At 44.2% G+C, this 24,712-nt stretch overlaps 1 protein-coding gene across 2 annotated transcripts in view; it reads right to left on the reverse strand.

Moving 5' to 3' along the window:
- Nucleotides 1-24,712, reverse strand: part of spred1 (sprouty related EVH1 domain containing 1) — a 100,168-nt gene that overhangs the window by 59,037 nt on the left and 16,419 nt on the right. For both annotated transcript variants that reach the window (XM_080203154.1, XM_080203153.1), the window contains exon 2: nucleotides 8,845-9,019. In XM_080203154.1, coding sequence (XP_080059280.1) covers nucleotides 8,845-9,019 — 175 coding nt within the window. The remainder of the gene's footprint in view (nucleotides 1-8,844; nucleotides 9,020-24,712) is intronic.

Genomic DNA, 24,712 nt, shown 5'->3' on the forward strand with positions numbered 1-24,712 from the left:
ATTGTCATCTCAGGATCTTCCAAAGCACATCACAAACAATGAAACTGGGTTTAAAAGAAAGTATAGAAGAGACAAGAGTAAAGGAATTAACTTATTCAAACAATTCTATGGAGTGGGCTCTCCATTAGAAAAAGGGATATTAAAGTCAGAGTGTATATTGTAAATTCACAAGGCTATTGAGATACTGAGACTATTTCCTCACTTTCCCACACTGAGCAACACCAACCACAGTTTTACCCACTCAGTCTATCTGTCACTTTGCAACTTCCCATTCCTACCCGCACGCCTTAGACCGTCTCCTCCCAAATATTCACTTATTTTACACTGTCCTTTGACTCTCGTTGGCCTCAAAGCTTGAGGGAGGTTTTTGGGGAAACAATCGGCTCATGTCACAATGGAACACTGCGGTTAGTCTCCTGAGTTACACCGTTATATAATTAAATACAACACATCATTCAACGCAAAACAGAGTGATGATATCCCAACATCCAGGAGATCACCAGGGAAAGAAGTATTAAAGTAAAAGAATAAAGGATTATGATTTAATTTTCTCCCAGAAAGATGGAGAGTTAGACATACAAACGTTAAGAACAGGAGTAGGCCACTCAGCCCCTTGAGCTCGCTCCACCATTCAACAGGATCATGGCCGAACTGACAAAAACCTCAACCTCACATTTCTGTCTACCCCCAATAATCTTTCACCCCCTTGCCTATCAAGAATCTATCTAGCCCTGTCTTAAAAATATTTCAAAGGTTCTGTTTCCATTGCCTTTTGAAGAAGAATGTTCCAGAGACTCTCAATCTTCTGGGAGAAATAATTTGTCCTCATCTCCATAAGCAACCCCTTATTTTTAACACAGTGATCCCTAAATCTAGATGGTTTGACAACAGGAAACATCCTCCCCATATCCACCCTGTCACCCTGAAAGGTTTCGATTAGGTATTCATAACTTCTACAGTAAGAAAACCCAGAAGGTTATGCATGGTCCACAATATGTTTGTTACGAACAAAAAATAGCTCTTGTAGAGCTGTTGCTTTCCTCCAACTTTCTTCTCATTGGTTTGTTGGTCCATTTGACCATAATTCTCCTTACGCATTGGGAAGTGAGAGAGTGACTTCACAAAGTGGTGTATCCCGACACCAGTCAACATGGCATCCACAGATATGTCCATATTGCTATCTATTGTCAAAATATATCTGCTGCTTTCCACTCATTGTGTTGTACATTGCCTGTCTCTCTTGTCCCTTCACTGATGATCGAGTTTTCAGTTGTTTTGCCAGGGTGCTCTGGGATCTACATTGCTGCACCAGAGAATCTTTGCAATGCAGAAGGAGGGCATTCAGCCTATCAAGCCTGCACTTGCTCTCTGAAAGAACACTTTCCTTCCTTATCCTCGTAAGCTTACACATTCTCACTTTTCAGATAGCAATTCATTTTGAATCCAACTTGATCAAACCTGCCTCCACTCAAGAAGCTCATTCCAGATTCCAACCACCCTCTGGTGAAGCTTTTTCTCCCCTCTCACATCACTTTTACTCCTTTTACCCATTATTTTGATTCAGCGCCCTTCAGTATTTCTTGATTGGGAACAGTTTCTCACAATGCAATCTGTCCATATCCCTCAGGATCTCCCCTCAAGCTTCTTTTCTCCAAAGAAAAAATCTCCAACCTCCAATCTTTTCAACATATTAAAAACTCTCTCAAACCTCTGCAGTGTCAAACACTCCATCCTAAATTCTGCACTCTGCTCCTCCCTCTGAGACTGGATCCTGAACTTGCTAACCTACAGACTGCAATCAGTAAGGATAGGCAACAACACTTCCTCCATGATCATCCTCAACACCGGTGTCCCACACAGCTGTATCCTCAGTCCCCTGCTATACTCCTTATACACCTGACCGTGTGGCCAAATTCCCCTCCAACTCGATTTTCAAGTTTGCTGATGATACGACCGTAGTGGGTTGGATCTCAAACAACGATGAGACAGAGTACAGGAACGAGATAAAGATTCTGGTGAACTGACGCAACAACAATAATCTCTCCTTCAATGTCAACAAAATGAAGGAGATAGTCATCGACTTCAGGAAAAGTAGTGAAAAAAATGCCCGTCTATATCAACGGAGACAAAGTAGAAATGGTTGAGTGTTTCAGGTTTTTAGGTGTCCAGGTTAGCAAAATCCTGTCCTGGTCCCCCTCATGCCAACACTATAGTTAAGAAAACTCACCAACACCTCTGCTTTCTCAGAAGACTAAGGAAATTTGGCACGTCAGCTACAACTCTCACCAACTTCCACCGAAACCATTCTTTTTGGTCGTATCACAGCTTGGTATGGCTCTGTCCAAAACCTCAAGAAACTACAAAGAGTCATGTGAGGAGACTGAGTGGGGACATGACTGAAGTGGATAAGATTATGAGGGGCACAGACAGAATGAATAGGAAGCAGCTGTTCCCCTTGGTTGAGGGGTCGATCATGAGGGGGCAGAGTTTTAAGGTGAGAGACAGGAGATTCAGAGAGGATTTGAGAAAAAAAATTACTCAGAGTGTGGTGGGAATCGGGAATGGCCTGCCTGGGAGGGTAGGGGAGGCCAGAAACCTTTAAAAGGTACTTGGATGAGCACTTACAATAGGTAATGTTATGGGACAGTGCAGGAAATTGGGATTAGTGCAATTCTAATGGTAGATATTGCTGGTACAGACTAGATGGGCTGAAGGGCCTTTTCTGCACTATAAGACTCTATAACTCGATGACATCTGACAGCAGCAGATTAAAGGGGTGCCCCAATTCTGGTAGTGTACTGTAAGTATGTAAACTCCATTAAACATTGTATGAAGAATGTTATGATTGGTTTCAAGAAAAATAAATACTATTTCCTGAAATAAATTACAGCAGGATTAAAAACATAGATCCCATTCAGTGGCTCCTATGGAGCTGTAAATGTGTAGCTGCTTCCATTTTCTGTTTTCATTTCAGATTTCCTACATCTGCAGTATTTTGCATTCATGCCACTATTTGGAAGAGGATTAAGTTTATTTATTAGTGTCACGAGTAGACTTACATTAACACTGCAGTAAAGTTACTGTGAAAATCCCACAGTCGCCACACCTGTTCGGGTACACTGAGGGAGACTTTAGCATGGCCAATGCACCTAACCAGCACATCATAAATGGGTCTTTCTGATTGGCAGTCAGTGACTAGTGGGATACTACAGGGATCTTTGCTAGGATCCCAACTGTTCACGTTACATATTAATGATTTGGAAGAGGGATTTGCAAATTTGCAGGTGATACAAAGTTGGGTGGGAGGGTGAGCTGTGAGGAGGATACAGAGATGCTTCAGTGTGATTTGGACAGACTGAATGTGTGGACATCTGCATAGCAGATGCAACATGACTGTGAGGTTATCCACTTTGGTAGCAATAACAGGAAGATAGATTATTACTTGAATGGGTGCTAATTGAAAGAGGTGGATACTCACTGAGTGGAGTCTTCGTGCATCAGTCACTGAAACTAAGTGAGCAGGTACAGCAGGCAGTAAAGAAGGCAAATGGTATGTTGGCCTTCATAGCGAGAGGAGTTGAGGATAGGGATAGGGATGTTTTGCTGCAATTGTACAGGGCGTTGGTGAGGCCACACCTGGAGTATTGTGTGCAGTTTTGGTGTCCTTATCTGAGGAAGGATGTCCTTGAAATAGAGGGAGTACAGCGAAGGTTTACCAGGCTGATTCCTGGGATGGCAGGTCTGTCATATGAGGACAGACCAAGTTGGTTAGGATTACATTTATTGAAGTTTAGCAAAGTGAAAGGATCTTGTAGAAGCTTACAAAATTCTAACAGGGTTAGACAGGGTAGATTTAGAAAGAATGTTCCCGATGATGAGGGAGTTCAGACCTAGGGATCATAGTTTGAGGATAAGGGGTAAACCTTTTAGGACTGAGGTGAGGAGAAATTTCTTCACCCAGAGGGTGGAGAATGTGTGGAATTCACTCCCACAGAAAGTAGTTGAGGCCAAAACGTTGTCTGATTTCAAGAAGAAACTAGGGATCAAGGGATATGGGGGGAAGTGGGGGGGAATCAGGATACTGAATTCGATGATCAACTATAATCAAAATGAATAACAGAGCAGGTTTGAAGGGCCGAATGGTCTCCTCATGCTTTTAGTTTTTGTGTCTTTTGGAGTAAACCAGAGCACCCGGAAGAAACCCACGCAGACACGAGGAGAATGTGCGCACTCTGCACAGACAATCATCCAAGCCAGGAATCATACTCGAGTTCCTGGCAATGGGGGCAGCATCACTAACCACTGTGCCGTCCAGGGAAAACTGCTACCGTAAAATCGATGTATTCAAGAATTTTAAAAAACCTGTAAGGTTAAATAGAACGGGAAAGAAAAAGCAATGTTTGGGAATGGCTTAGGAAAAAAATGGAGATTTCTTTCTCCACAACACACTCCACCCCACTACATAAATGAAATATCAGTAAAGGCAATGGCACGGTGGCACAGTGGTTAGCACTGCGGCCTCACAGTGCAAAGGACCCAGGTTCAATTCCCTTGGGTCATTGTCCATATGGAGTCTGCACATTCTCCGTGTCTGTGTGGGTTTCCTCCGGGTGCTCTGGTTTCCTCCCACAGTTTGAAAGGCGTGCTGGTTAGGTGCACTGACCATGCTAAATTCCCCCTCAATGTACCCGAATAGGCGCCGGAGTGTGGCGACTAGGGGATTTTCACAGTATCTTCACTGCACTGTTAATGCAAGCCTATTTGTGATTAATAAACTTTATTTCACTTAATTGCTAGGAACAGCCTTGCTGCAAACTAATTCAGCAAAAGTCAGACTAAGTAATTGAGGGAAAATGTAGAAGTCACATTACAAAAAAAATACAGGAAGCGATAGCAGTCGGAGCAGGAACGGGTTGCCAGAGAAGAGCTTGCTTGAATTAAAACGTGCCCACAAAGGAACTGGAAGTCAAAAAATAAAATAAATCTTAAGTTTTAAGTTTAGAATCAGGAGTGACACTGTAAGGACTTGTTCCGTGGACAAATATTTAGTCACAGCCCAACAGTAAGATGAAGATATGGTATGAATATGTTGAGAAGCATGCTTGTGTTCAACAAGCCCCTTAGACATGACTAAACGGTGACACAGAAAGTGCACGCCAGAGTCATTCGCAATTACTGACGTGCAGATCCCCTGTGGTGTTACTCAGTGACTGAGCAGACACATGGCCTGCTAACAGGAATATCATCAACCAGGATAAATCTGGGGGCTGGAAGAGGAAGCAAGTCATACTGTCAGGAAGTGTAATGTGTGCAATAGTTTCAATATATAATTGATGAATGTATATATTCCCAGACTGGGCTTGCCTGTGTAATCACTTTATTCTCACACTCTTCCTCCTCTTGGTTTTAATCTGTGCTCTTTCCTTCTGGTCTGCTTTTTCTGCATTTTTCTTTTAAAATGTATCTGCATATTCCCTAGCTCCTCTGGTATATTAGAATCATAGAATCCCTACAGTTCAGGAGGCGGCCATTTGGCCCATCGAGCTTGCTCCTGACAGCAATCCCACCCGAGCCCTATCCCCGTAACCTCCCCCGACACTGGGGGTGGCACAGTGGCATAGTGGTTAGTACTGCTGCCTCACAGCGCCAGAGACCCGGGTTCAATTCCCAGCGTAGGTCACTGTCTGAGCGGAGTTTGCACATTCTCCCTGTGTCTGCGTGGGTTTACTCTGGATGCTCAGTTTTCCCCCTGCACTCCAAAGATGTGCGTGTTAGATGAATTGGCCATGCTAAATTGCCCCTTTGTGTCAGGGTAAATGCATGGTGTTATGGGGAAAGGGCCTCAGTGGTATTGTGTTCAGTGTGATGGGCCGAATGGTCTCCTTCTGTCGGATTCTATGATTGTGGGACACTAAGGGGCACTTTAGCACAGTCAAACAAACTAACACACGCAATATAGCAAGTTCTACATCTCCTCTTCCCTTTCTTCAGTGTGCTGCTTTTATTCTGGATTTTACTCTGCTCCCCCTCCATTTTTAATTCTGATGAGGCCTAAGCTCCCAATGATGTCTGGAGGGCAGAAAGGGATTGGGTCTCAATATTCCAGAGAGTGCTTCAAGGAAAGATTCAAGTTCTGAGGTGGAGGAGTCAGAAGGCTACATTTTCAAGGATGGTAATCATTCAGAGGCAATGAGATTTGAGACAGGTTTGATGTGTCAACTCTGACTCAGCTGTGGCTTCAAACATAGTTTCCAGCATTCTCTTTATGGGTGGTAGAAGAATCATAGAATCCCTACGGTGCTGAAGGAGGCCATTCAACACATCGAGTCTGCTTCCTCTGGCTTCTGTCATCAAGCTAATTTTGTACCCATTTAGATACCTCACCCTGGATCCTGTGAGATTTAACCTTTTGCAACAACCTACCACATAGTACCTTGTCAAAGGCCTTGCTAAAGTCCACGTAGACAACATCAACTGCGCTGCCCTCATCTACCTTCTTGGTTACCCCTTCAAAAAAACTCAATCAAATTTGCGAGACATGGTTTTTCACTCACAAAGCCATGCTGACTGTCCCTGATCAGTCCTTGCATCTCTAAATGCCTGTAGATCTTGTCTCTCAGAATACCTTCCAACAACTTATCCATCACAGATGTGAGGCTCACTGGCCTGTAGCTCCCAGGCTTTTCCCTGCAGCCCACCCTGGCCTCATCCCCACAACCCCATGCATTTACCCTGCTAATCCCCGAATACTAAGGGACAATTTACCATGGCCAATCAACCTAACCTGCAAATTTTTTCCTGCGGGAGGAAACCAGAGCACCCAGAGGAAACTCACGCAGACATGGGGAGAATGTGCAAACTCCACATAGACAGTGGCCCGAGGCTGGAATTGAACCCGGGGTCCAGGCGCTGTGAGGCGGCAGTGCTAAGTTCAAGTTGAGCATACCAAGGCTTTTTCACCCAGTCCATGGATGGGAATCTGGAATTCACTGCCTGAAAGGGCTGGTAGAGGCAAGAACCCTCACAACATTTAAGTAGTATTTAGATGAGCACTTGAAATGACAAAACGTGCAAAACTCTGGACCAAGTGCTGGAAAATGAGGTTAGAAGAGATGGGTGTTTGATAGACACACACACACGCACAATCGGCCAAAGGGCCATTTTCTGTGCTGTAAAAGTTCTATGACTCTCCAGCACTGCACTGCTGGATGTGTTGGATCTTGGATGAGCCTTTAAACCAAGATCCCATCCCCTCTTGGCAAGCACGTAAACCAAATCCCACGTGACTACATGGAAGAGGAGTGGTACTGTTATCCCAGCTGCCCCGGCCAACATTCAGTCCTCAATCGATGTCACAGAAAAGAGATTACATTGGTCATTGTCACGTTGCTGCTTGTGGGAGCTTGCAAATTGGCTGCCACATTTCTGACATGGCAATATCAAAAAATACTTAATTCGCTGTAAAACACAGAGGTGGCTGGTAGCCAAGTAAGGCACTTTATCAATGCATATTTACCTTTTGAGAGCAGGGATAGGAAGAGATCACAGGAGGAGAAAAGAAGTTAAAGTTTATTTAATAATCTCACAAGTGAGGCTTACATTAACACTGCAATGAAGTTACTGTGAAAATCTCCTAATCGCCACACTCCGGCACCTGTTTGGGTACACTGAGGGAAAATTTACCATGGCCAATGCACCTAACCTGCACGTCTTTGGACTGTGGGAGGAAACCCATGCAGACATGGGGAGAACATGCAGACTCCGCACAGACAGTGACCCAAGCCAGGGATCAAACCTGGATCCCTGGCGCTGAGAGGCAGCAGTGCTAACCACTGTGCCACACTGCAACCCCACTTGGGGATGTCATGAGTACATGAATGTCCATTGAATTAGGATGAATGGCAGGAAACTATAAACATAATCCGCCCTTTAAAACTCATCGCTGCTCAGTTTGAATTATAATCTTAACATTATACTATTTTATTAAACTTGCCTGACCTGTATCACTGGATAGTTTGACTTTATTTTAAAACAAGGAATTTTGAATAAGCAGCAGCGAACAGCACAGTGGTTAGCACTACTACCTCAGCACCAGGGACCCGGGTTCAATTCTGGACTCGGGTCAGTGTTTGGAGTCTGCACATTTTCCCCGTGGCTGCGTGGGTTTTCTCTGGGTGCTATGGCTTCCTCCCACAGTCCAAAGGTGTGCAGGTTAGTGGGTTGGCCATGATAAGAAGCCCCTTAGTGTCCCAAGATGTGTAGGTTAGAGGGATTAGATGGGTGAATATGTGAGGTTACGGCAATAGGGCCTGGGTATGATGCTCTATTGGAGAGTGGGTGCACACTCAATGGGCCGAATGGCCTCTTTCTGCACTGTAGGGTGTCAATGAGACTATAGTCAGGAAACAATGGATGGGATTTTACAGCCTCGCTCATCCTGAAGCTGTGAAATCCTGCCCGAGGTCAACAGACCTTCCCATTGACCACCCCTCGCCCACTCAGACTCCTGTGGCGGGCGGGACAATAACATTCCGGCCATAAACTTTTTAGGGTTAACAAAACATCATCACATGAGGAGCGCACGATAAATAAACATGGCGAACGATTGAAACTCAAACATAGAAATAGTGCAGCAAATAGAAGTTGTATTCCTGCAATCTAATGTTACTGATAACTGATCTCTGGTCTCAATGTAGAACAGTACAGCACAGTACAGGCCCTTCGGCCCTCGATGTTGTGCTGAGCTATGCCCGAACCCAAGATCAAGCTATCCCACTCCCTATCATTCTGGCCATAGTACAAATGAAAGTAAATGATTTAATTTAAAAACGCCTTGGCTCTTACCGTTTTGTCCCGGAGCCTCTCTCCTTGGATAAGAAAGTCATCGCAGCCACTTTCATCCAGGTGGACTTTGAAAACAGTGACACAGCTGAGACCACCTCCTCCCAGTGGCACCCAACCTCCACTCGAGTCATCACGGGTCATCACCACTGCTCGCACACGTGCAAAGTAACTATCACTGCAAAAAAAAACAAGGCAGCCAATTAGACTTCTCTCTTCTCAGAGGAGATTAAATTTCTTGCCGTGGACCCCATTTTCTCCCCATTTTATAGGGATTAGGAGCAGAAGTGGGGGCAAATTCAGCCCTTCCAGCCTGCTCTGCCATTCAATCAGATCATGGCTGATCTCTCCCCAGTCCCAAATGATGCACAAACCAACCGTGGGAGGGGTGAAGGGGGAGGGACTCAATCCTAAGCCTCCAGCAACATGGTTGCACTCTATTGGCTCAGAAATCACAGAATCATTGAGTTTTACAGCACAGTAAGAGACCTTTTGGCACATCTTTTCAAGATGGTGATGGAATGTGGCGATTTCTTGCGAGCTGTCCCCTGCATACCCTCTAATTCTATCTTCTACTCTCGTTCTAAGCTTTTAATACTTTCTGTACACCCTAGCTTTGACTGTAACTCTATATTTTTCACCTTCTCCCTTCCTTCTCCCCTATGAACAGTCAGTATAGTGTGCAAGAAACAGTACTTTTCACTCTATGTCAATAAATCAAATGAAAACATCTGGAATTAAGAATCTACTGATGACCATTCAGTCATTGTCAATTGTCAGAACCCATCTGGTTCACGAACATCCTTTGGGGAAGGAAATCTGCCATCCTTACCTGGTCTGGACTACATGTGACTCCAGAGCCGTAGCAACATGGTTGACTCACAACTGCCTCCAAGGATGGGCAATAAATACTGGCCCAGCCAGTGATACCCATGTCCCATGAATGGATAAAGAAAACTGACAATAACTCAAACTGTGTCCAAGCCAGCAATCAAGCATTTATCTTTGCTAATTGCTGTCAACTGCCTCCCTTATCCAGCCCGTCCCAACATGGGGAAAACCACATCTCCAAATACAAGGGGGTACAATTTGCAAAAACGTCAAACATACATGATCAAATGGACAGTGTGACTAATGGAGGTAGATTTCATGGATACACAGCATATAGCAACAATACAGGATTAGTATGATCCAAAGATGTGCAGGTTAGATGGATTGGCCATGCTAAATTTCCCCTTGGGCGAGTTGTTCTTTTGGACAGTCGGTAGAGGCTTGATGGGCCGAATGGCCTCCTCCTGCACAAAGGACATCCTATGGTTCTATGAGTATGGGATACTCCTGGTCTTTTCTTCAAGTTTAGAAAGCGGTTTAATAGTTTAGTGGGTCAGATCTCAAACAACTACAAGATGGAGTACAGGAAACAGATAAAGGGTCTGGTGAACTGATAACAATAATCTCTCCCTCAGTGTCAACAAAATGAAGGAGATAGTCATTGACTTCAGGAAGCGTAGGGGTGAACATGCCCCTGTCAACATCAACTGGGACAAAGTAAAAAGGGTCGAGAGCTTCAATTTTTTTTGAAGTGTCCAGATCAGCAACAACCTATCCTGGTCCCCCCATGCCGATACTATAGATAAGAAAGCCCATCAACGCCTCAAGACTACGGAAATTTGGCATGTCAGCTACGACTCTCACCAATTTCTACAGACGAACCACAGAAGGCATTCTTTCTGGTTGTATCACAGCTTGGTATGCCTCCTGCTCTGCCCAAGACTACAAGAAACTACATATGGCCGTGTGAGGAGACTGAGACAGGACATGATTGAGGTGGATAAGATTACGAGGGGCGCAGACAGAATGAATAGGAAGCAGCTGTTCCCCTTGGTTGAGGGGACATAGTTTTAGGGTGAGGGACAGGAGATTTGGGGGGGGGATTTAAGAAAAAAAAACACTCAGAGGGTGGTGGGAATTGGAAATGGCCTGCCCGGGGGGGGGGGATAGGGGAGGCTAGAAACCTTTAAAAGGTATTTGGATGAGCACTTGAAACTTCACAACGTTCAAGGGTATGGGACAAGTGCAGAAAGCAGTTTCTTTCAGCAAGGGCTTGAACTCAAAATGCTTGACACGCATCCAGGTCTGAGCAACCCATTTGATTGGCACTCACACCATCTCAAGCGTTCATTTCCTCCCTCCGACGCACAGTGTGCCCAACCGAGAAGATGCACCGCAGCAACTTGCAAAGGCTCCTTCAACACCAAACTCCTGGGCCGGAATTCTGCCGCCTCGCTCCGGAATCAGGGCGAGAGGGGCTCGCAGAACGGAAATCTCCCGTGGGCCTTGGGTGGGATTTTATGATCTCGCCCAAGCTTGGTCGTAAAATCCAGCCCCTCATCTTTACTAGCTAGAAGGACAAGAGGAGGAGACGCTGGCGTTGGACTAGGGTGGGCATAGTAAGAAATCGCATAACACCAGGTTAAAGTCCAACTGGTTTATTGGGAACTCCCAGCTTCTGTCGTGACACTTCTTATAGAAACTGAGCACCCATGGACCAGTTGAACCAGGAACACTTGTCACAATGGACGTCTCAGCACTCTAAACCAACATCCCTCACACCAACAACATTGCTGCAACAGCCTCAGTACTGAACACCAATCCAAATAAACCTGTTGGACTGGTGTAGAAGGACAAGGGCATCAGATGCACCGTCAGCTGGAAGTTCCTCCAGACGACACACCATCCCGACTTGGAAGTATGTCATCCCTCCTCACCATTACTGGGGCAAAATGCTGGAATTCCCTCCCTAACAGCACTGTGGAGGTATCTATGGATGGTAGCAGTTCAAGGTGGCCCACCACCACCTTCTCAAGGGCAATTAGGGATAGGCACTGAACCTTGCCAGCGACATATCCCATTCATGGGGAACAAAAACTTGGAAAAAGGTGAATTAATACATGTGAGATGCGTTAGGAAAGAGGTTTTTATTATTTATATGGTATCTTTGCAGGACTTAACACATTTTACAGTCAACAAATTAATTTGATTATTATTGTAATGTAGGAAGCCAGCTTGTACGCATCAGCTTCCTAGAAATGAGATGATGCACAGATCATAGTTCAGGAATAACTATTGGGCTGTAAATTCCTGCACTTCTTTGAGTCGTGCCTAGGGACTTCCCAAGGGGGAAGATGGGGCTTCAGTCGCAATATGACACAGCAATGTTAACCACAGGAAACAGAAAATCCAAAATCTATTGCTTGGCCCCTAGCTGGATACAACTGCTTTTGAATTATTGAACTGATAGTTAAATTCGATCGATTCCATTGCAAACAAAAGAGCGAGAGCATCATTTTACCACAGTAACCAATGTTACGTTTCAAAATTACATACAAAACACAGAGCAACTCACGCCTGTTTTCAAAGAGACTAGCTCAGATTTGAGCCTCTTTGCCAATCACTTTACACCAAACATTTACTCAGTGATCTGATAACATTTTAAATGATTTGAGATTTTATGCAATTTCCACATTACCCATTTGTACATGTTTGTGTCAATAAGATTTTATTGTAATGTTGGGTAATAACAAAATACGGCTTCTGTTTAAAGCACAATCCCCAATACTTAAATATACAAATAAGGGGAGGCAATGGCCTAGTGGTATTATTGCTAAACTATTAATCCAGAAATTCAGCTACTGTTCCAGGGGCCTGGATTTGAATCCCGTCACAGCAGACGGTGGAATTTGAATTTTAAAAAAAATCTGGAATTAAGAATCTGCTGATGACCTTGAAACTGATTGTCGGAAAAATCTATCCGGTTCACTAATGTGCTTTAGGGAAGGAAATCTGCCATCCCTTTCTGGTCTGGCCATATGTGACTCCAGAGGCACAGCAATGTGGTTAACTCTCAACTGCTCTTAGGCAACTAGGGATGGGCAATAAATGCTGGCCAGACAGCGACACCAATGTCCCATGAATTTATTGAAAAACACAAATGACAGTGGAAAGGTTACTTTCCAGCTCCTCATCTGAGCTTAAGCCCAATTAGTAAAATGCCGAAAAATACTAGGTGATAAATCTGCCCTAACAGTATTGAGGTTTCCACGAGACACTGACCCTGATAGTGGCACGACGGCACAGTTACAACCGCTGCCTCACAGCGCCAGGGAACCAGGTTTAGTTCTGGCCTTGTGTCACTTTGTGTGTGTGTGTGGAGTTTCCACATCCTCCACGTGCCTGCGTGAGTTTCCTCCCACACTCCAAAGATATGTGGGTTAGGTGGATTGGCCGTGCTAAATTGCCCCTTAGTGTCCCAAGATGTTAGGGGGAATTAAACACTGTGAATGTGTGGGGTTACGGGGACAGGGCAGGGGAAGAGGGCCTGGGGAAGATAGTCTGCCCAAATGTTGGTGCAGATTCAATGGGCTGAATGGTATTGTTTTGACTGTAAGGATTCTATAATTCTATGAGAAAAATGACATCTTAGGAAGGAGAAGGCAACATGAAGCTGGGGTTAAAATGTACCAGAAAGATCTAAACCTGGTGCATATTAGTTAGCAGAAGAGAAGAGGTTCCATGGATAAATGACAGATGGCCATTCAGCCCATACATGTTTTTCTATCAGCTTAATGACCAAGTATGATCGCTCTGGCCTCTGCTGCGTCAATGTCAAATTTGGTGACATGTGTCACCAAATATTTCAGATAGAAGGAAAGGGGAGAAAATAAGAAAACAAGATGGCACAGGGAGGGATCTGGCAGGAAAGATCTCAGAAGATCCAGTTTCTCTCCCGCTCCCCACGTTGAAACGCCCATGGTTCCTCCACTCTGTACAGCTGCTGAGTGGAGTTAAAATACTGAATGAAGGTCAGACCCTGTACAAAAGACTGTTTCTCTCAAAACAGGCTTTCAGAAGATCAATGCGCCCAAAGCTTCAGGCAGAATTGGTGACTGGGAAATGATTCCCTCTCAAAAACTGGCAGCATTCCGTATATGCAAATGTTCCGGCAGTACAAATATGTATTGAAATCACTGGACAGAAATAGATTAGAAATCTCCTCACTGATCTTCTATTTGTTCTATAAAGTCATAACCATATAGCTATTTGAGAGTCCAAAATACAGAGGATGTCTGAGCAGTATAATAAATCCTCAGGGGCAGCACGGTGGTTAGAACTGCGGCCTCACGGCACCAAGGACCCGGGTTCGATTCCCGGTGTCTGTGTGGAGTTTGCACATTCTCCCCGTGACTACATGGGCTTCCTCCGGTTTTCTCTCTCAGTCCAAAAGACGTTAGGTGCATCAGCCATGCTAAATTCTCCCTCAGTGCACCCAAACGGGCACCAACACGTGGCTTCATTGTAGTGTTAAATTAGGCCTTCTTGTGACACTAATAAAGAAACTTTAAACTTCACTTTAAGACATTCTGCTTAATTCCATTCATTTTAATGTTGTTTATTCTTTAGGGCCTGTTTTTTTCTGATTTGTGTTGCCTTTTTCATCTTTAAATAGTCTGAGCACTGTCCCCCCTCTCTTCTCATTGCTCCCCTCCCCCCTACTGTTGCACACTGGCCTCTCTCCCCTCACTGCCTCCCCACCCCCATTGCTATACTCTGGTCTCTCCCCCGCCATGATTAAGGAGAGGGAGAGTGGGAGAGAGAGAGACACACACACACACGAGAGAGTGGAGAGGCAAGCAAGAAAAATCTGAACTGAGTTTCAAGAGTGCTGTGGCTGAGACAGAGCAGCTTTACTAATTAGGACTAGTTTGGGTGATTCTGTTTTATCCTGGGTTCGATCCCTGGCTTGGGTCACTGTCTGTGTGGAGTTTGCACATTCTCCTCGTGTCTGCATGGGTTTCCTCCAGGTGCTCCGGTTCCCTCCTACAGTCCAAAGATGTGCAGGTTAGGTTGATTGGCCATGCTAAAAAAAATGCCCCTTAGAACCCTGAGATACGTAAGTTAGGCAGATTAGTGGGTAAATATGTAGGGATATGGGGGTAGGACCTGGTTGGGATTGTGCTCAGTGCAGACTCGATGGGCTGAATGGCCTCCTTCTGCACTGTCGGGATTCTATGTTCATATTCTACATTCAATTAGAATGTGTACAGTATTTCTGCTATATTCAGTGATTCCTTTCATTCTGTAAGTTATTCTAGCTAGGAATGCCGTGCTGCACGTGTACAGTACAGTCCTTCAACTTGTACACTGCTTTTGCCTTGTCCTCAGCAACCTTACTCCAGATTTAACACTGATTCCCCAAGGAAACCTAATGATTCATCTGTTTTACTTAAAGTCGCCATGCTCAGGAACTGCAACCACATCTTTGGGTGAGGACCTACGGAAAAGGGAAAAACCAGCTGACATTTAAAGTCGATGACCTTTTTTAAAAGATCAGCGGCCTGAAACGTGAACACTGGACGTATCTGACAAGACGCTATCACCTTTACAGAGTGAAATATCTCGTGGAAGTTAACTCATCAGTGAAAGGCTTGCCCTGTTCCAAAAATAAAGTCACCTTCATTCCAAATCCTTTTTGCAGCTTTCTGATTGCCACTTATCCGAGTTAACCTTACACAACCCCAATCTGTACATCATATTAGATATCCTTCCTGTGCCAAATTAATATTTAATACAGTGAAATATTGGAGGGAATGCAGCTAAATTATTAACTTATCTGGACGGAAGTATTTCTTGAATGTCTCCGAATTATGAAACTGTAGTAAACTCATTTCATTATAACTAATTAAACTGAAATGTGCCATTTAAAAAAAAATCTAAGCAGTTAAATTTTTAATCTATAACCATTCACTGTCGCCTGCTGGTCCTCTCTACTTGCTCTAGGTTTTTTACATCTCTAACTTTTTCCACTCCTGATGACATGTCATCGACCTGAACCATTAATTGGACAGTATTTGTCCCTGCACATTTGATGCTTGAACTGTCAGTCTTTTTTCCAGCATTAATCACTACACCATTAAGTTTATTTATCAGTGTTGTAAATAGGCTTCCATTAACACAGCAACAAGGTTACTGTGAAAATCCCCTAGTTGCCACACTCCAGCACCTGTTCAGGTACACTGAGGGAGAATTTGGCATGACCAATGCACCTAACCAGCATGTCTTTCGACTGTGGGAGGAAATTGAAGCACCCGGAGGAAACCCACGCAGACACGGGGGGAACGTGCAGACTTTGCACAGACAGTGCACCCCCAAGCCAGGAATCAAACCTGGGTCCCTGGCACCGTGAGGCACATTCTGGGACACTATTGGCAATTTAGCCAATCAACCTAACCCGCACATCTTTTGGACTGTGGGAGGAAACCCATGCAGATACAAGGAGAATGTGCAAACTCCACACAGACAGTGACCCAAGGTGGGAATTGAGCCCAGGTCCCTGGCGCTGTGAGGCAGCCGTGCTAACCACTGTGCCACCGTGCCACATTAGTCTGATCTGCTTTAAATTAAAACTTTATTAAGGTTATGTCCCATTGTTTGAGCTTCACTGGGTTTTTAAATGTTACGCTCGAAGGGGATTAAGGGTTATGGGGAGCAGGTGGGTAAGTGGAACTGATCCACTTCAGATCAGCCATGATCTTATTGAATGGCGGGGCAGGCTCGAAGGGCTAGATGGCCGACTCCTGCTCCTATTTCTTATGATTCATAATTGCTGGCGAACAAACCTCGCTAGCCTGGAGAAAACAAATGTTAAATTTGTGGCTTGTCAAATATTTACATTCTCTAAATTGTACATATTTTACACATTTTCAAAGTTTATTTGAATGTTTTTATTTTAATTTCAGTATGCTTTGCAAAATATTTTATATGGTTGAGAATAACATGCAATGTTCAGGTTCTAATCGTACGTGTTGAATTGTCGGAGCAGCACTCTTCTTCCTCATTGATTTCAGTCCACTGTCCCAACTCATCTCAAAAGGGTAAAGTAAGCAGTTGATGCAATTTGCAGCAGTAATCATCAATACTGGATGTTTCATTTTGCAAGTAACCCATTTCTTCCTTTTCCAAGTATCTGCTTTAACAACGTACACCACTGCTGAGCTTGCACTGAAGGGTGAGTAACGTCACAAGCGAAGCAATTACACTGAATGCCTCGCTCCAATTCACAGAGAGGACCAGGAAACCAGAAGCCATGGCAATCAATCCAAAAGGGCAAGAGGTGATCATCCTCCAAGCTTTGTCCAAACCAGGACGTTTACACCGCCGGGCACTCGAGAACCCAGGCACAAAAAGGTCAAATCACTAATTTGGTCGGGTCTCAGCCTTTCTAATAAGTCAGACACTGAAGTAAAATAATTGCACCTTTTCTTTTAGTGCTGTGCTACCAAGGTTTATTGATGAAACCATTACCTTCAATAACCCACAATGTCCTAAATGCATTTGTACTGATGTGTCAGAGCAGCTGAATAAAGCACCACTATGCATTTCAGGGACACATCTTTGTTCGTTGCTGTAAAACTATAAACACTTTACAACATATTCTACCATAGAATCCCTACAGTGCAGAGACACACCATTTGGCCCATCCAGTCTACATCGACAACAATCCCACCCCAGCCCCTATCCCCGTAACCCCACACATTTACCTCACTAATCCCTCTAAACCTACACACTCCGGGACACTATTGGCAATTTAGCATGGCCAATCAACCTAACCCGCACATCTTTTGGACTGTGGGAGGAAATCCATGCAGATACGAGGAGAATGTGCAAACTCCACACAGACAGTGACCCAAGCTGGGAATTGAGCCCGGGTCCCTGGCGCTGTGAGGCAGCCTTGCTAACCACTGTGCCACCCTTCAGGCATTTTAACTTGCAATATTTTTTATTTTACAAGACTCAAGCAACTGCTACTTTTAATAGAAATTTTAGCAGTCCAGATTTTACTGTTTGCGAAGATTTAAAATAAAAGCAGAAACAAAGCTCACATTATTTGTTCAATGTAATTTGTTATTATGAGAATCTCTAAATCAGAATGTTCCACATTCAGTTTTAAGACTGTCACATTATAATGTGATTACAACCCAATCCAAGTAAAACATTTCAGCCTTTGCTTTGACACTGGCATTGTTGGACAAGCCTTGTATCAGGTACGTACAGCTCACGTTCAGCCTCCCCAGCTGTCATACCAGGTTAAGCACAGGAAACTCAAAACATTTCCCCACAGTGTTTCACCTTAATCTCTGCCCTCTCCCATGCCACCATTAAGTTGAATGTAACTGTCTTTAGGGGGTGGCAAGGTGGCACAGTGGTTAACGCTGCTACCTCACAGTGCCAGGGACCTGAGTTTAATTCCCAGCTTGGGTCACTATCTGTGTGGAGTCTGCATGTTCTCCCCATGTCTGCGTGGGTTTCCTCTGGTTTCCTCCCACAGCCCTAAGGACATGCTGGTTAGGTAGATTGGCCATGCTAAATTCTCCCTCAGTGTACCCAAACAGGTACAAGTGTGGCGGCTGGGGGATTTTCACAGTAACTTCATTGCAGTGTTAATGTAAGCCTACTTGTGAACAGTGCCTGCCTCCACTCCTACAACTGCCCCCTCTTGACAAAATGTTAATCCACGCCTTCTTCTGACTTTGCTCGCTTGCATCTGTTGCATGCTTAACTTCTTCTGTGTCCAGTTCAGAGAGTCTACCCCTTTCTTGGACCCCCTCCTCATTATGCTATCGCTTCAATATCATCCAGAGACCCAAGCTCAGCTTCCACACTGCGGACAACACACTGCTTTATTTTTCCACTATCCCTTCAGTCTTTCTTTGTCATTCTCTTTGGTGAAACAATGAAACCAAATTTAAACAGAGAAGCAAAGCAAGGGGGAGGTTGGGGGTGGAGGGGGTTGCGGGGGACTGCCTCTTTGAGGGGAACCACCTGAAACACAAACAAAGCCGAAATGGAACTTAAAACATCAATGCAAAAAGTGATTAAAAGGGTCAGTAACACACTCCTGCGGTGCCCAATGGGCATGGAAGGCCTCAGCAGTGTCCATGGACAGCACATGCTCTCCGGGGACACCCGGCAATCAATGCAACCGCAGCAGGGGGGCAGACAGCCAGGTTGGATTACCCCCTTGATCAGCTACTGCCTGGACTTGTTGATGGCGAGTTTAGCCAGGCCTACTCTGCCATTGCCGGTGCTGTCAGAATAACTGACAATACCTAGTCGTGGATTAGCCACAATTTCCTATCGAACATTGGAAAGACCAAAACGATTAACCCTGCCACAAACAATCCACTGCTTCCCCACCATCTCCCTCCAAAACACACCATTCACAACCTTGAAATTCTATTCAATGCTGAGTGGAGTTCTAACTGTAAACGCTCCCATCACCGACCTGCACCCCTATCATCATCCAAAGACATCATTTCCTTAGTCCTTTCTAAGGGGGATCAACAACCTGCGATAAAAACCTCTGAATTATCTCCTACCCATCCGGGAATAGTGCTTCATGGAAACATAGAATGTGGGAGCAGGAGGAGGCCCTTTGCACCTACTCCGCCATTCATCATAGTCACAGCTGTGTGTCCAACTCAACAGCCCAATCCTACTTCCTCCTCATCATCTTTGATCCCATTCACCCCAAGTAGTATCCTTCCCACATCCCAATCTCAAACCCTCCCCCAGAGGAAAACTTAAACTGCTACTATACTGGTTATGTGTTCCACATCCAAGTACCACACAATGGTGAGCACTGCTGCCTCACAGCTCCAGAGACCCAGGTTCAATTCCTGACTTGGGTCACTGTCTGTGTAGAATCTGCGTGTTCTCCCCACGTCTGCATGGTTTTCCTCCAGGTGCTCCGGTTTTCTCCTACAGTTCAAAGAGTTAGGTGCATTGGCCATGCTAAATTGCCCCTTAAGTGTCCCAAAATGTGTAGGTGAGGGGGACTGGCAATAGGAAACATGTGGAATTACAAGGGATAGAGCAGGAGAGAGGGCCTGAGTGAGATACTCTGTCAGAGAGTCAGTGCAGACTCAATGGGCTAAATCCACACTGTTGGGACTCTATGAGCACTTTTTGTCTCAGATAGCAAGCAGGAACAAACTTCATGGGTGGCTCCAATCCAGCCAGTGTCAAATCCCAGTAATTATGGCTCTCTCCCTGGGATCGGCCTTAATGAATGCTGAAGGTTCACTTTGGGATCACCAGTGAGTGTGGAAGACATGTTGACTCGAGTTGACCAAGATCCTAACTACCCATTCAAACCCATCCACAGCCTGACGTCCGGCCACACATTCCACTGCAAGAGAGATGTCCCTCGTCTGTAAGGCTCAACGCCAAACTAAATTAAGAGATTATCTGTTAAGCCAATCACGTGGTCGTGTCTTGGGGCGATTGAAGAAATAAAGAGCCACACACACAAAGCCTTCAACAACTTCTGAAGTCTACAAAGTGGACGTCAGTATTATTGAAGTTACTCTTACCCCAAAGCGGGTTAGATATTTTGACTTGTAATCATTATGATGCTGTACTTGGAGTTACAACTAACCAGAATCACTTATCTTAAGAAACAAGTTACAAAGTGTGAATAATGAAAAATGAATAAAGAGAAAGAGAGCAATGAGTTTGGAGAATAAAGTACTATTAGCCAGTCATCAATAAAACCATAATTGCACTCAGTCAGTTTCAAGTTAACTATAATGACTTTATTTTGATTTTTTGCCCATTTCCAATGACTGAAAGATGGTCTTCTTTTCCACATGTGCTCCCCTGAGGAGCTATTAGTAGATAATGCTAAGCTTTGAATCAAAATAAAGCAGTCTGTAAATTGGAACCTGTAGCAGCATTCCAATGAGATAACCGCAAAGGAACACTTGCTAGGTTCGCCCTTGCGTGTTCATATATATTTTAAGAGGCAGAAAACGTGTACATTCTTTAATACTGTGCAAACACACAGACAGCCGATAACTTTTAAACAAGAGCAGAGATTCAAGATATATTTCTCGTCCCCATTATTTGACAATCAAGCCATTAGGATATGGTTGTCAAATTTAGCATTAGACCCAACTTGCATACTTTATGCTTTCTGCATTGTAGCATAGCTGTTAGCCTTTGCATCAGTTTTTCGTTTAACACTCACGGGTGTTCTGATCAGGAGTTAGCAAACACTTCCAATTAGTTCTGATTACGAATGCAAGTTAAGGTGGTCAGAAAAACCTTTCTTCCTGCGGCCACAGTCACTTTTCAGATCATTTGAGGGCATGATTATACTCAGGCTTTTTCTATTAAACCTAATTTTACTTGTCATTCCTCAAGATTAAAGTTCTGACCACAGCAACATAAAATTAGAGTCCCTTTGGAGTGTCAAATCGAACTCCTGCCAGTACAAGTTAGCACAGTGTGTAAGGTTTCTCACTATTGAAGCTGCCCCAACCCCTCAGGATTTTGGATGCCTCCATTGGATTGCCTCTGAACTTTCTCTTCTCTGCAAACAACCACCTCAGCCTCTCCAGTCTATTCAAGTAACTGAAGCCCGTTATGCCTGGAGCCATTCTCAAAAAACTTTTCCTTACACTCTCTGAAGTTTTAGCATCTTTTTCAAGTGCGGTGCCCAGAATTGGTCATGATATTAAGATATTGTTGCTTTTCCCTCTGCGTTGTGTAAGCAACATTCAAATGAGAATGTTAATGTTATATTAGCGAATATAATGTTATATTAGCTTTCGCCACCCTTTTAGACATTGCAGTTCAGTTCACAATAACTCAATGTTTGGTCATGTTACCCCATCTCCTCTTGTCAATAATCTTAAATCTGTGAAATCTTGATGACCAACTTTTCCGCTACTGAAAAGTAGCTCTTTATCTACTCCATCGTAATCGTTCATAAGCTTGAACGCATATCAAATCTCCTTTTAGCCTTCTCACCCCAAAGGGAAATAATCTCCATTTCCCAGTATCTCCACAAAACTGCTGTTTCTTATCCCTGGTTTTGAGCCCTATGAATTCTCTTCTGCCTGCCTCCAAGTCCTTGGCAACCTTCTTGAAGTGTGGGGCCCAGAAATGAACACAATACTCTAGTAGAGGCCAAACCAGTAGCTCATAAAGGTTTAGCATAAGGTTTCTGAGCTGCCTTCTTCAAAGATCATCATGGAATCCCTACAGTACAGAAGGAGGCATCCTTTCCAGATGTATCACCGCTTGGAATGGCTCCTGCTCTGACTAAGACTGCAAGAAACTACAAAAGGTTGTGAACAAAACCCAGTCCATCACTCAAATCAGCCTCCTATCCATTGACTCCGCTTACACTTCCCACTGCCTCGGAAAAGCAACTAGCATAATCAAAGGCCCCATGCACCCCAGCCATACTCTCTCCCACCTTCTTCCATTGGGAAAAAGATACAAAAGTCTGAGGTCACGTACCAACCGACTCAAGAACAGCTTCTTCTCTAGTGCCAGATTTTTGAATAGACCTACCTTAAGTTGATCTTTCTCTATTTCACCTTACCTATGGCTGTAACACTACATTCTGCACCCTCTCCTTTCCTTATCACCTACATACTTTATGAACGGTATGCTTTGTTTGTATAGTGCACAAGAAACAATACTTTTCACTGTATACCAATACATGTGACAATAATAAATCAGATCAAATTGAGTCTGCACTGACAACAATCCCACTCAGGCCCTATTCCTGTAACCCTACGTAAGCAAATCCCCCTGACACTCAGGATTAATTTAGCATGGCCAATCAGCGCGTCTTTCAGATTGTGGGAGGAAACAGAGCACCCAGAGGAAACCCACGCAGACATGGGGAGAAGGTGCAAACTCCACACAGACAGTGACCCAAGGCTGGAATTGTCCCTGGCACTGCGAGGCAGCAGTGCTAACCACTGTGGCGCCCTACAGAGATTCTGGGGCTCGCCAGTAACTCAAAAATCTTGGTGAGTTTATGAAGGCCATTGACCTGACTCAACATTGACTAATCTTTCACATGGGTTAGCACAACCCGTCTGAAAACTGGGGAAACTTGAAATCAAACAATACTTTCTCACCTGGCAGCCATAAGAATCCAAACATTTTACACATTTACTTGATTAAATTATACTTTCCTGTTAGCATCAGATTGAATGGCATCATTGAGGCTTCCTAGCATTAATGTGACATTTTGAAGAGGATAAGGGGGCAATATGATCAACAAATCACAATCACCAAATTTAAACTGTAGCTGGTTTTATTTTTAATGTTCAGTTTCTTTGGATAGAATGAGGTAAAACATGATGTGACACTGGGCTGGTAACTCACAGATTTGATCAGTTGTGGTATATCTCTGCTTCATTGATGGGACAAAATCATTGCCAGGTCAGTTTCACACAGATACCTCCTGAACCTGGACTAAATTCACCTAGCCCGTGGGATTCCTCCAGTGGAGGAAGCAATATCACTAAAGAAACACAAAAACTAGAAGCAGGAGGAGGCCATTCGATCCTTCGAGCCTACTCCGCCATTCATTATGATCATGGCTGATCATCAAACTCAATGTCCGATCCCCCCTTCCCCCATATCCCTTGATCCCTTTAGCCCCAAAAGCGATATCTAATTTCTTCCTGAAATCACACAGCGTTTTGGCCTCAACTACTTTCTGTGGTAGTGAATTCCTCACATTTACCGTTCTCTGGGTGAAGAAATTTCTCCTCATCTCAGTCCTAAAAGGTTTACTCCTTATCCTCAAACGAAGACCCCAAGTTCTGGACTCCCCCACCGTTGGACCATTCTTTCTGAATCTACTCTGTCTTGCTTTCAACTTTATTATCTCAGCTGGAGCGAGCAATGCAGGAATTATTTGGGGAATTGGAAGAAGTTCTTTTATTCTCAGCCTGCTTAATCTTTTCCTTTCAGACCCAAACTCGAAGCAGCCACATCACCAGGTGCTGGGATTAGGGAGTTCGCTTCCATCTGCCACCGACTCAAATTACAAATAACCTCGAGTATCATTGCAAGGTGGAAACTAAGCTTTTAAGAGAAATGTTCTTGGGATTATAGTCAGCACTAACAAGATTGCAGTTACTGTCCATCCCCTTGAGGATGTTCAGAGTCAATTACAGTTGAGTAGGGCACAGTGGTTAACACTGCTGTCTCACAGCGCCAGGAACCTGGGTTCGATTCCCGGCTTGGGTCACTATCTGAGAGGAGTTTGCACATTCTCCCTGTGTCTGCCTGGGTTTCCTGCAGGTGCTCTGATTTCTTCTCACAGTCCATAGATGTGTGGGTTAGGCAGACTGGCCATGCTAAATTCTCCCTCGTCGTCAAGGGGATTAGCAGGGTAAATATATGGGTCACGGGGATAGGGCCTGGATGGGATTGTGGTCAGTGCAGGCTCGACTTCTGCCCTGTAGGGATTCTATGAACCTTTGAGTGCACTGGTTTCCTCCCACAATCTGAAAGACGTGCTGGTTAAGTGCATTGGGCGTGCTAACTTCTCCCTCAGTGGATTTTCACAGTAACTTCATTGCAGTGTTAATGTAAGCCTACTTGTGGCACTAATAAATAGATAAATAAACTTAAAAACAATATGATATTAGAATCACATATAGGCAGATCAAATAGGAATCGGCAGGTCCCTTTACTAATCCTGTTAGGATTTTACAACAAACTAGTTAATTTCATGATCACTTTCTGCTCCTAATCCACAAATTACCAAATTTACTGGATTCAAACTCCTGGTCGATTTAAATTCAGAACCTATGGATTGATAATCCAATAACAATCACAAACCCACCGTACCCTGTTTGGAAATAGTAAAGGTGGCACATAAGTGCATCTTTCACTATATTAAATGCACTTAAACTATTTTATTATACTATTATCTTCATCATTTGCAAAATCACTGTGCCACAAGTTAGTGAATCATCTGGTACAGAACAAA

The sequence above is a fragment of the Carcharhinus amblyrhynchos genome, chromosome 14 (assembly GCF_965287045.1).
Source record: "Carcharhinus amblyrhynchos chromosome 14, sCarAmb.v2.hapA, whole genome shotgun sequence".
NCBI lineage: Eukaryota > Metazoa > Chordata > Chondrichthyes > Carcharhiniformes > Carcharhinidae > Carcharhinus > Carcharhinus amblyrhynchos.